Below are 14102 nucleotides of genomic sequence, written 5' to 3'. Positions count from 1 at the left end.
AAGAAAGAGCAACATTTAGGGGAAAGGGAATACACAGACCAATCCAGGATTAAAAACAGCCTAAAAATTGGCAAAGTTTTCTGAGAAATGACAACAGTAAGAAAGAACTTTTAAGTTTTTATTCACAGAAGCTTGCTCAATACAATTTTAAGTACAAGGTAGTTAAAGCAACAAATGCTCAGGATGTTCACTGTTATCCACCACTTGATGATGTTTCAAGTTTAGCACCATGTTTACACGAAGAGACTGACACTAGAATCAAGATCGATGTGTCTAATGCAGTGAAACACAGACTTAACTGAGTCATGACTCAAACAGTCGATACCGATGTCATTGCTGTTTTGCTATTCCGTGACATAGGGGCAGACAAATTTTGATTTGCATTGGGAAGGGGAAAAAGTATAAGATATATAGCAATCAATGACCTTTCAAATGCACTAGGCATTAAAAGATAACACGTTTGCTGGAAAAGGAACTGCGTTGGTGACATTAATGGAGTTTGGACATGTGACTATAGCATTTAGAATAATGATTGACCAGCCAACATCACCATATGGATTTGATAAGTTTAATGTCATTGAAAGAAAACGATACGTGGTTTTGTTGTAAGATCGAAATAAAGAAACAGATTGGGTTAACAAGGCAAGAAAATATGTGTTTTTGTTGGAAATCAGCTCTCCGATAGTGAATTGCGGCCTAACGAGTATCCTGATTGGGTTTTATGTCCTTACCTTAATAAATTACCTTGAAACTGAAATACGAGTGGATGAAGTCTTGGATGCGTATGATAGTTATAGCAACAAATGGTCAGGATATTCTATCTTATCCAACACGTGATGTATTTCAAGTTCAGCACCAAGTTCATATTTAGAGGCAGACACTAAAATCATGGTGCATTTGTCTGATGCAGTGAAACACGAACTTAAACGAGTCATGATTCGAACAGTCCTTAATGATGATGCTGTCACTAATGTTTCGCTATTCCGTCACATAGGGGTAGACGAACTATGGATTGTGTTTAGGAGGGCCAAATTCTTTGGATTAATATCTATCAATGGCCTTTCAAATTCACTAGGCAACGAGTGATCTGAGTGATCTGAGTGATCTGGCACACTTATTGATATCCATGCCTTTACCTGTTATGATATGGTTCTCTCTTTGCTTGAAAGGGGAAAAAGACGATGCGGGAGACATTGATTGCATTTGAAGATGTGACTTTAACAAAAAGAATGATGATTAATCAGACTAAATCACCGGGGTTTTACTGTAAGATCGCACAAACTTAACAGATGGGTATAACATGGTTTACGCAGCAAGAAAACACCTATTTGCGCAAAAGGGAAGGCTTTTTGAGGCTATTCCCTCAACTTGGTCTAGTCTTTTCTAGCATGTAAATCATACAATATACTTAGGTAGGTGTTCAGGGAGACGAGCTTGCGATTGCCATTCCAGGCGAGGACAAAGATAATAACTTTTTAAAAACTCTATTTGAGGCCTCATCATTTTGTCAAAAGCTTGTACCTTATGGATGTAAGAAAGGATACCGCGGTCATTTAAAATGTGGAAAATCGGGTATCCCGTGCACTGCGATGTGTGCATGTCATGGTGACTGTGAATAAATATGTATTCTTGGCCAAATAGAATTAATTTTAAATATTTTTTAGTACTATGATTTTATTTTGTTTTAATCAATCTATCCAAAACTCTACATCGAAAAAATAGATTTACGACTCTTTTTTTAAATTTACGTCATATTTTTACCGGAAGTGTCAACTTTATATCTAAATATTTACAACAGGCTAGAATAAGTGGTTTTGGGGATAACTTTCAGCTAAAAGTATAATGACCAGCACAAAATAAAATCATTTTCTTTACATTTTGAAAAAAGTTGAAAATTTGAATAAAAAAATGATATTTCTATGTCCGCCATTTTGGATATTACCGGAAGTAAGGGTTTTTAAGACATATGTCTTATACATTGTATCCATCAGAAGCACCAAAGAAAGGTAATGATAGTAGCAATACGTTAAAGCACATTTCAATGACCCTCCCTAAAAAATAAGCTTATTTAAGTAGAATGTCCGCCATAATGGATTTAAACCGGAAGTAGGGTTTCTGAAGACACCTTATCTATTTAATTTATCCGAAAGTAGTAAAAAACAAAGGTCTGTACCAAATATTAGGTTAGTACCATGATAATAACACATTTTTACACGCTAGCCTTCGATATTGGGCTGATTCAGGTATGATGTCCGCCATTTTGGATTTTACCGGAAGTGAGACATTTTTTTCAAATGCCTCCCTATCTGAAATAAAAGAGTAATAGTTGAGGAAGGTCTATGCCAAATTTCATGCTTGTAACATGATGTGCACAATTCGTCTGAAATATGCTTGTAGCCGCCGGACTAGGATGAATATAATGGAGTCAGATTTAATTTAGAATTTTTGAATTTGTGACCTAAAAAAATTGTCTTCTATACTAATAAATTATGATATAAATAATATTATAACCAAGTATAATCTTAAAATAGGGCATAAAAGTATACTCTAACAGACGACAACACAGTAGGGCGTATGATAATCTCCAGTACGCAAAAGAATCTAACAGATATTATATATTTTACACCTGTCCGAGCTTATTCTTCCAACTGTACACTTTTCACGCAATGGTTGATGGAGCAATGTATCCACTCGTTCACAGTTTACTTCCAGCCAAGAGTGAACAAGGTTCCTGACTTTACTTAAAGATCTCTGCCACCAACGCCAACTACAACTTCAGACAGCATACCACTATCTTCCTGGACTATGAAGTCGCCATCAGAAATGCATCATACTCTGTTTTTCCTGGCATCAACGCAAAAGGCTGTTTCTTCCACTACACGCAATGCATCAGGAGAAAAGCACAAGAAGCAAGTTCCATACAAGGATGACGACAATATTCATCAACTAGTTCGCCTTGCCGCTGTACTTCCACTGATACCCTTTGCTGAGGTTGAAGATGTGTGGTTAAATGCCCTAAAAGACATAGATCAGATTGAAACCAACATCAACAACAGAACTTTTACAGACTATGTAACAACATACTAGGTTGAACAGAACAGTCACTTTTGAAACCACTACTTAACACAAGGACCAAGTACAACAAATCGTCTAGAGGGATGGCACAGCAAGCTGAAGAAACATGCCACGCATGCACATCAAAACACCATTGAACTAATTAAACTTCTGAAACATGAGGAAGCCTTCAATGACCAGATCCAGAATGCAGCCAGTGGGAAGAGAGAGGCCCCCAAAAAGAAGTATATAGAAATCAACAACAGATTAGACGAACTTAAGGTTAGATACGGCAACCAGGAAGTCACAACACTAGAGTTTGGTGATGCAGCCTCCCACCTTCAACAAGTAGAATAGATTGATAAACTTAAATTGACTTGTATACAGTGATTGTCTTATGTTTTGCTGCAATTTGTGATTTGATTTAGAGCTGTTGTATAATTTGTGTTATATTATGCTTGCTTGAATCTTCAGTTGAAATTGCATTATAAAAGTAATAAAAATAATTTACTTATACTTGTTTTAATTTCCTTCATATTGATTTTGTTTAAAAAAACAATTCATACAGATGCAAACTTATTACCTATTCTAATAAAAAAAAACACTGGTCAATTAACAGTTGATTAAAGATGTGTGTACAGTATAATCCTTTGTTTGCACAAGGTTTTCTCCTATTCCCACATGAAATTTTATCTTTTATTATTAGATTTTTTTTTTTAAAGTGAGAATAGAGGGAATGAACCCTCTGAGGATGAAGGCGATTTAACTTATGTGTATATATTTTCTTGTTGATCATGATGCCGTTTTAAGTTCACCTCTTTTCATTATGTGTTTTCCAAGAAAATACAGATAGGAAAAAATGTTTAAAGTCATGAGTCTTATAAGAAGTCGTCTAATAATTAGTTTCTAATAAATGAACAAGATTTTTTTTTATTATTCTAACCATTTTATAGATTTTGTCGTTAGTTAGTAATGTAAGCGACTTTCAATATTTAAGATAATGCTTTTCTCTTATCTTCTATTTATAGCCATGTCGGTGGTTCATATCGATTGACATACGGACACAAGTATTAAACAAGATACATCAATGATGTTTTTTGCTCAGTTTGTTTCCAAATGGCCAAGTAGTTGCAGAAAAGAAAACTTTTGTAACGGTTAACGGACGATATAGGGCAGATGACAAATGAAAAAAAAACCGAATACGGCGAAGTGCAGACGACAATGAACGACGGACGACCGGCTCTACGTACTAGTAATAACTTATTTGTCCTTTCGACATTTATTGTAGTCATCCCTGTCTAAGGGTATGCCGTGGACAGTTGACGCATTGTAAATTGTACTACAGCTCTTTATTTAATATGCAATTGGCAATTGACGATTCTGTGAGACTAAGTCCTCACTGACAATGGAATTTTATTCGACTGTCATACAAGTGAGAGGTTTAGCTAACAATAAAACCAGGCTTAATTCATCATTTTCTACTTTATTAGTGCCTGTATCAAGTCAGGTATGTGACAGTTATTGTCCATTCGTTTGGTGTGTTTGAGCTTTTGATTTGCCATTTGTTCATGGACTTCCATTTTGGATTTTCCTCAATGTTTATATATATATTGATAATTTCATACTTGATATTAAAAATTATACTGCATGTACTTAGTATATAAAATTTTGAAAAACAGTCCCGAGCGCGCAACAGGTGTTTCTCAAATATTCTTTACTAGTAATCTAATTTAGATAGGCTATATACCAAATTTCGGAAGCCCGACATAATCAATAAAACCGAGTCGAAAGATCCTCTGTCCTACCGTGAGAGAATTACACAACTCTATTAATACGTTAAGCTCGCGCATGTTCACAGTTTACGATTTTCTTTAACATGAGTGTGATCCTTGTTCAAAAAGTACCCCAACATAGTTTTGAAAAGGAACCATTTAAAGTTTTACTACCACCACCAAAAATTAGTTCTCCCGATACGATGTGTCTTTGTTTAAACTCACTAGCCACATGTTTTCTCAATTTAAGATTTTTTGTGATATCAGTATAGTCTTCTGATCTTTCAATTAAGCGAGTGTGTCCTATTCTTGATTGTCAATTCGCTAAGCGGGAGATCATTTATAACAGGAGACGCTAACCCCCGTTTTTGCTATTTTTTTAGTTTCTCAAATGGTTTGTTTGTTATCATAATGTGTATATTTTATATCGAATTTGTGAACTTTGATCATCTATCTGTTACCTTAGTTTATGGTCTACTTGAAAGTTATGGAGTTGATTATTGTATCAATGATAAAAATGCAAAATTAACAAACAAGCTGTATTATCTAAGTCATGATAATACCGAAAGGACTGCCAGTCTATTAGTTCCATAGAGTTCCAAATGTTGAAGTTGAAATCATCACTTCGTAAATCTTACGGACGCCATCACGAGTTGTTTGACCTTTATGGAATAACCGTTTCACAAATGATATCGGATATGTTTCTTACGTCGTAACTGTATAGACCCCTGCCCTTTCGTGAATATAACCTACCGAATTAGACTATTTACCGGATTTGTTATCACATAAGCAAAACGACTGGTGCCGCATATGGAGCAGGATCTGCTTACCCTTCCGGAGCACCTGAGATCATCCCTAGTTTTTGGTTGGGTTCGTGTTGTTTATTCTTTAGTTTTCTATGTTATGGCATGTGAACTATTGTTTGTCTATTTGTTTTTTTCATTTTTAGCCATGACGTTGTCAGTTTATTTTCGATTTATGAGTTTGACTGTCCCTCTGGTATCTTTCGTTCCTTTTCTATTAGGATGGCATCCCTCAGGACCAAGTGGTAGTAAAGCGAGGGGTAATGATTTCGGTGCACTGCACAGTTCTAAAACATGCGTTTGCTCGTGTTTCGTAAAATAAATAGGGTTGCAATTCTTTCAGGTTGTCGTTTTGACTAGTCTTTTTAGGTCTTTACAGTTTTAATGCTACATAATTTAATTGGCTTCCCAACTTTGTGGTATCGCACGTTTCTTGTGAAAACTATCATAGGTTTACTGAAATTACTTATAGTACGATGAACATTTCGAATGTTGGAATGCAAATTAACCCTTCACAGCAGTGATGAATCGTAAAGAATGAACTAATCTTAATATCAATAATCAAATCTACAGCAAAATGAACGACTTTGTTTTCGTTTCAATTTACCACAAAAAATGAATGAAAGACATCTCTTAATCTCAATGACATTAGTATTTTGAAAGTTATCAAAGTTTCCAGAATTATAATTTTATACGCCTGACGCGCGTTTCGCCTACAAATGAGTAACTAGTGACGTTCAGATCAACATAGTTATTAAGCCAACACAAGTACAAAGTCCAAGAGCATGGAGGACCCGAAATTCCAAACTGATGTGCCAAATACGGCTAAGGAAGTGATTTAGAAATGCTTCTTATAGTTTAAAGATGAACTGATTCTTTGGTTTTTTTCTCCTTTTTTGTGGTATTAATAAGTGTAACCGACAACCACAAAAGGGACATTTAGATAGAACAAGCACAAGAGATAAGAAATAAACATAAATATGGAGTATACTTAAATGATACAAATGTATTAAGATGTCAGAATGCGATCTTATCTTAAGCAATAGGAAAGGTAAACATAAGAGTGGGAAAGGATGACAACAACACGACTGAAGAACAGAAAATAGTCCACAAGCACAACGAGTTAATCCTGCAACCTGACCCTAAACAATATGTGTGCTTGTTAATTGAAAGCCACGTCCACTTGTATTTTTTTCCATCTGATAAGTTAAGCCTTTTTCGACTATTTTTTATAGTTCGTTCTTATGTTGTACTGTTTTACCACTGTCCCAGGTTAGGGGAAGGTTGGGATCCCGATTACATGTTTAACCCCACCACATTATGTAAGTATGTGCCTGTCAGAAGCCTGTAATTCAGTGGTTGTCGTTTGTTTGAGTGTTACATATTTATTTTTGATTCAGCTCACAGAACCTAACCTATTTTTATAACCATAACCAGAACAAGCCCATTTGTGGATCTTGCAATACATAAACACTACCAGGTTAATAGAAACACCGTTTATACATATGTATGACAAGGCCATGTGAACTGAATTATTTTTACTACGAATACTACGAGTTATTCAATGTTGCCACACAACAAGGTACGTCAAAGGAATCGCTTAACTGTTGTCTCGGTTTGATGGCATTTATATATGATGTTATTGATATTATTGACTGTTTTGTCCTATAATAGCATACTACAATTTATAAACCAGTATCTGGGCCTAAGTTTCCAGAGTATTAGCAGTTCACAATTACGAGTAAAAGATATTTTCTTGTTAATACAGTTGAATAATACACAAACTTGAACACTATATGGATTCGTAATTCTCGAATTGTAGCGTTGAAGTAATAACATAAAACAAATTTAGTTTTGTTATCGTACTGAACTTTATTTTAGCATTGGCTTCTAATGAAATTGTTTTAGTCTTTTTTCAATCTTTGTATCCTGTTCCATTTTTTTTTCCAAAAATTCCGGAATCTGCTTTGCATGTTTAATTTTTTGAACTGTAATGAAAAAGGTATTAAATTAAATTCAATCACATGAGTTTCATTATTTTATGTCACATAAATGCAGACTTATTGATTTATTTATGTTTATACAGGTATATCTTACTTATTTGGTCGGGTTGTTGTCTCTTTGACACATTCCCTATTTTCATTCTCAATTTTATATCTTACATATCTTTAAACACGTCAGTAGAAAAATCATATTCTATTGTACTTAAGCAATGACAGACCATACAAAATATATTGTATACAATTTTACTGTAAAAGGAATATTGTCAGTTTTATTCAAAATGTCAATTGTTTTGTAAAAATTACAAAATCTAAGACATCGGCGTATGCTCTGAAAAATTATACAAATGTTACAGTGGACTGTTATACTTGGATAATTCATTTCAAAAATGTTTGATACTAGTATTATATTTCAGCCTTTTTTTAATTCCTTACCCATTCTTTTCTCCTTTGTGTGTAATATTTTTTAAGTGCTGTCCTGTCAAATGTAAGGTCGCAATCTGGAATGAAAGAAGTTATGGGTATTTTTGAAACATTACATTGCATGTTGACCTATAGACGTCCTCTTCTTTTTGTGCTGTTTGATTGCTCACAATGATAAAACTCGCATCTTTATTTCATTTGTTCAAAGAGCAATGATACAAATATGTAATGTAAAATTGGACTTTAAACAGCAGTTATACATTTCACCAATATTAATATACTGAACAATAATAAAAAAAAAAACCAACACTCAAGCAAATAGAACCCTTATATTTTTAATATTACGAATAGAATATAGAAATACATCAATGTTGTCATTGGTTAAATTAAATATAGGCTTCCACAAAAGTTGAACAGCTTAAGTCAATTCCCGAATAGCTGACTAAGTATATCAGAGATCCTTCTGAATTGTTATAACACACTGATTCGATGTGAGCTTTATCAAGATGGTGCTTAAGTGAGAACAAAAAGTGGCCTGACGACGACTGGAGATATACTTGTTTCATATATTTATTATTTCTAAGAGTGAAACGTAGAGATTGATGGTTGACACCATTTCTGTGTAAAAGTAAAATATTAGAAAATACCGTACTCCAAGGAAAATTCTAATGGAAAGTTCTTTCTCAATTACAAAATCAAAATCCCACCCACATCAAATGATTTTGCTGTGTTGTTTACCAAGAACAGTTGTTAAAATAGTGAACTGGTTTTGATAAACTTATGATAGACATCAGGATTAAAATTCGTACGCATGACTTGCGTTTTGTTAAGTAAACAAAACACTCATCAGTGACGCTCGAATATAAACAGTTTTAAAGGATACCTTTGATCACCCCAAAAGCCGTACAGGTTTTCTAATTTATCAATAAACGTGTGCAATGACAAATTGTAAACCTGTTTTCAAAGATTCGTTTCGTAGTATTCCACGTGACCAGGGTTTAAATGCAATGTTTTATTGATCACTTGATATAGTAAGCAAAATTGATAAAACAATGTTTGATTGTATCAATGAAAATATTAACCCTCGACCTTCTTGTCCCGACCAAACGATTTCAACGTTATGGAGCTTCATTGACCATTTAGTATTTTAATCATACTTAAAATATACTTCACCTTTAGACTTCAGTTCTTTTCTATCAGCCCTACAAATTGGTCGGCATGTTCTGCATGTTCTTGTCTCTGAAAATATTTAACAAAATTATCTCTTGTTTCATAATTAAAAAAAAGCTCCGCAAGTATAAAATCTTATGTCAAAGTGCAAGTTTTATTCTTTTATAACCCTTACTTATAAGTCAATTATTTCAAACTTTACAATATCACAACGTCAAATCGCACATGTAAAGGTTTAATTATAGGTGTATATAGTTATCAAAGGTACCAGGCTGTTAACTTGATAGGACTAACGCGCGTTTCGTCTACTCAAGGCTTATCAACGACGCTCAGATCAAAATAGTTAGAAAGCTAAACAAGTATAAAGTTGAAGAGCATTGAGGACCCAAAGTTCCAAAAAATGCCTATGATAAAAAAATCCTTATTGTTTTTAATAATTCATACTTTTGCAAACAGTTAAATTACCATATAATTGATATTCATGTCATCACCGAAGTGATGACTACTGGGCTGATGATACCCTCGGTGATGAAACGTGCATCATCAGTGCCATCGACCCAGAGTGTAAATAGTTATCAAAGGTACCAGTCTAATAATTTGATACGCCATACGCGTGTTTCGTCTAGATAAGACTGATCAGTGACACTCAGATCAAAATAGTTAAAAAAAACAAAAAAGTAAAAAGTTGAAGAGCATTGAAGACCCAAAGTTTCAAAAAGTTGTGCCAAATACGACTTAGATAATCTGTGCCTGGAATTAGAACATCTCAAGTTTTTCGAATAACTCATACTTTGGCAAATAGTTCATTTATAAATATAAACAAATCAGTGATGTTCATGTCAACACCATAGTGATGAATATTTGGCAAATTTGTAAACAAACTTGATACAACAACAACAATATTTGACAAACAGTATAGCTATGATTAGTTTCCCAGATGCTAATTCTTAATATATGCTTTAGGATCCTCTTGACCCAATACGGAACAACAACATATAAACAATAACATTTCGATTTTATGCATACATAGGAACAACTGTGTAATTATAGTTAATGCACTCTGTAAATCAAATTCAAGTCATGTTCAACATGATTCCGATACAAATACACACATCTATTTTGTCATGGTCACATTCGACTTTCTTGCTGTGAAATTCAAATGTCATTATCATTGTGTTTTTGTTAACTGTTTATACATATTTTTATTGCGTATTGAAATGCAGATTACCTCTACAAGTTGCCCTGCATTCATTGCATTTTTCCATTGGTACAAATTTATGCTTTACTCCACAGGCCTTAACCTTTTCATTATATGCATCTCTGGCTGCTTTTATTTGAACTCTCAACTCTTCAAGCGTCTCACGTCTCACGATATCATCATCATCTGCCACTAAACACGAATAAATAAAAAGTAGCCGTTTGAATAAATAGTTAAATACATGAATTTATATTACGTACTGAGTGTTTCTTATCCCCGATATTAATCTTTTCTTGAGATAAGTTTAGCATGGGGTGATTCATACATTACAGAAGACGTATACATTGTCTAAGCACCGGGTCTCGTTTCTTTCAGCGTTCGTGATTTTCCATCAGTCATGCATTGTATTTTTACCGTACTTGTAATTTTTATGAACTTTCTATGGATTTATAAGATTTGAACATAGGTACTAACCATGTGTTGCCTCAAATCTGTTGGATATATTATCAATAATTTCTTGTTTTAGAAATGTGGGACATAATTGTGACTGGGCATTGCTTAAGCAAGAAATAACCAATCAATCTAAATTGATTTTTACCATTTATTCAACCCTTTCATTGTGGGAAATGGTTGCTGTTTCTACGCAATAAGGGTATAGTGATATATTCTCAACTTCTATTTACAAAGTCAAATTTATTTTACTACAAAACTCTTGAATTGTTGAATGTTTCAGTATCCAAACTCTTTCAAATGTTTCTTACCTTCCTCCTCTTCGTTATCTCTCTTTTCGATTTCTGATTGGCCATCAATATTTTCATCATTCTCCTCTTCTAAAGATTCGTCATCAGATCTTTCTTCTCTTTCCATGTCATCAAGGTTTTCGTCGTTTTCCTCGTCGATGTATTCGTCTTCTGATCTTTCATCTTTGTCATTTAGGTCGTCCTCATTTATGAATTCTTCCTCTCGTTCCGATATGTCATGGACGTTATCATTGCTGTCTATGTCAAGGTCACCTAGGTCATCTTGACATTGACCAACCACGAGGATGGCAATGAAAAACAGAACTACCCGTGTTGTTTTCTACAATTGAAAAAAACAAATTGTGTTGACTCATTGTAAATAATTTGCAACAAAGAGTTGATACAGACTTAACATACAATCTTTTTTCATATTCAACTTAAGATCAACAAAAATAAAAATAATAAAAATATCGGACTCCAAAGAAAAATTTGAACGTAAAGTCCCTAATCAAAAGACAAAAGCGAAAGCTCAAAAACTTTAAACAGAAGGAAACAAAAGGAAAACAACTGATTTTATACAGGAATTTCTTTATGTAGAAAATGATGGATTTGAACCTGGTTTTATAGATAGCTAAACCTTTAACTTTATATGCAATTGATAATAATGTTAAGTTTCTCTATTGACATTAGTCTTTAAACATCTTTCGTTCATCTTCAGCTTTCACCAAAAGGTCACACATATTTTGACCAATCGTTCTGATAACAAACCATAAAAACTAAAGATATAATTTTAACAATAGATACATGTCAAGAAATCAAACACTATTGGGTACCACAGGACATTTTCTTGTAACCAGTAATCGTGTAAAATAAACTGAAGTTGCATAACAAATCATATAATAAAAATCTATACAGAAAAGTCACTTACATGTCAGTAAAATAGATCAAGTATATACAAAACAATAATAAATAACGTCATACTGATTTTAACAATGTTGACATATACCAATGATAACTGCAACTTGTTTTCTTCATTTGTGATGTAGTTTAACAACACACGGTATAGACATTTGGATGTTAAGGGTGTGTGTAAGAAAAGCACTGTCACATCATTTTTCTGCTAGTTCTGACCATGTGTTGTACGTTTTTGCTTATGTTTGTGTGTATTACTGTTTTAGAGGAGTCGTTGATGGTTGATCATGTGTTATAATCTAATGAAGCATTTTGGCGATTCTTGCAATCAGTTATGTTTTGATAACTACTGAATTTAAAGTTGAATATTTTGATATGAGCGCCATTGATGAGTCTTGTGTAGACGAAACGCGTGTCATGCGTACTAAATTATAATCCTGTTACCTTTGATAACTATTTAAGTAGTTCCTGACATGAAAAATTGCAGTCATTGACTCTTTCATATTAAACCTCCGCTGAAGTATATGACCAAGGATCTGCATTTTTCCTTCTCTGTCGTGAATTATATGCTGTTTTTACTCTTTACGGAAACGTTTGATCATTTGGGGATTTATCAAATGTAAAATGCAAAATTCATGTTGACTTTCGGTTTAATAAAACAGTTATATCATATGTAAAAAAAAGGGGAAAGGGTAAAAACAAAAACAAAAAGGTTCGTTTTTGATGCGTTTTGTTTTTTGATTTTGCCATGTGATTATGGACTTTCCAAATTGATTTTCCTCTGAGTTCAGTATTTTTGTAATTTTACTTTTTACGTTCCTCTATGTGGCAGGGATATTAGACCGTTTCTTAAATGGTATCCTCCACAAAGGCACCTCTTGAACATGATATATTTGCTCATCAAATTACGGCAGTTAATCTGTTACAAAGCTAGTAAACAAAGTTGAACAACAGTAAAACCAATCCAGGACAAATCATCTGAGCGTCGCAAGAGGGAGGAACGCTAACATTCCTTTATTCTAACTATTTCATAAAACTCTCATAACAGCAAATTTTAATTAAAAAACATGCCAATATTTTCAGGCAAGTATCGAAGAACTGGCCGCTTGGTACATATATATGTTATGAATAATGATATACGCTTGAAGGATGAACAATATTTACAAAATCAAAAGGAAACACATGAAATCTGAGAACATGTTGAGAGCTTGTTATACCAATATATCTAAATGCATATGCCAAGTAGAAAAAATGGTTTGCAAGTATATTTATAAAGTAAACGAATCCTAATTGAGAGAGTTAAGTCAACACAATACGTTAATGTATAGTTTGTACGAACATTTTTACATAAACTTTTAAAAAATCTTCCATCATGAATAACTTTTGTAAGTCTCTAATGATAGTTAGATGCTTCGCAGATGTACTTATGTTTGCCATAGTTATTACAGCCAGAATATTGCAATACAAAAAGTTTTGTAGATTTAGGCATTTTAGCGCTATCCTTTTTAACATTACTAATTTAAACAATTTTGTTCAATTATTTCAATTCTATTTCAAATAAATTAAAAATGAAATTATCAAAACTTACCATTTCAACTTCTAACAGTATACAATCTGTTGCAAGGGAAATCTGTATCAAATATCCAATTTTTGGTTTATCTCAATTACTTTTTAATTACTATCCAACGCCAAAATCAATAATGTTTATGTTTTTCTTTGAAACTATTTTTCAATGAAATAGAAATTCTAAAACTTTCAAAGAATTGAAGAGAATTATCAGATGTACCATTTTGAATAAGGACATATATGATATGGGATAGCTAATTGATTCAATCTAATGTACTAAATTATCACCCTTCACCTTATCATTACAAATTTGATGGAAAACTATCGGCAATGTTTGATTTGTGATAATATAGACAATTAAATAAACTCCACTGGTGGCATCTAGTCAAAAAGGGAATCAAAAACATCTAAAATAACCTGTTTGAATGGGTGTTCACCAATGTTTCTGGGACCCTTTATAGCTT

The 14102-nt window shown here is 33.3% G+C and overlaps 1 protein-coding gene across 1 annotated transcript; it reads right to left on the bottom strand.

Moving 5' to 3' along the window:
* Positions 1 to 7476: 7476 nt before the first annotated feature.
* LOC134725450 (myelin transcription factor 1-like protein) lies at positions 7477 to 13730 on the bottom strand. Its single transcript, XM_063589272.1, has 6 exons — positions 13661 to 13730; positions 11182 to 11500; positions 10451 to 10612; positions 9226 to 9291; positions 8065 to 8129; positions 7477 to 7617 (listed from the first exon to the last, which is right to left on the bottom strand). Exons 1-6 carry the CDS (start codon positions 13661 to 13663, stop codon positions 7534 to 7536), a joined length of 699 nt encoding a protein of 232 aa, XP_063445342.1. The 5' UTR covers positions 13664 to 13730; the 3' UTR covers positions 7477 to 7533.
* Positions 13731 to 14102: the final 372 nt, after the last annotated feature.

This window comes from Mytilus trossulus, chromosome 7 (assembly GCF_036588685.1).
Source record: "Mytilus trossulus isolate FHL-02 chromosome 7, PNRI_Mtr1.1.1.hap1, whole genome shotgun sequence".
NCBI lineage: Eukaryota > Metazoa > Mollusca > Bivalvia > Mytilida > Mytilidae > Mytilus > Mytilus trossulus.
The sequence above is the reverse complement of the archived record's forward strand: the minus strand, read 5'-3'. Positions and strand labels throughout refer to the sequence as shown.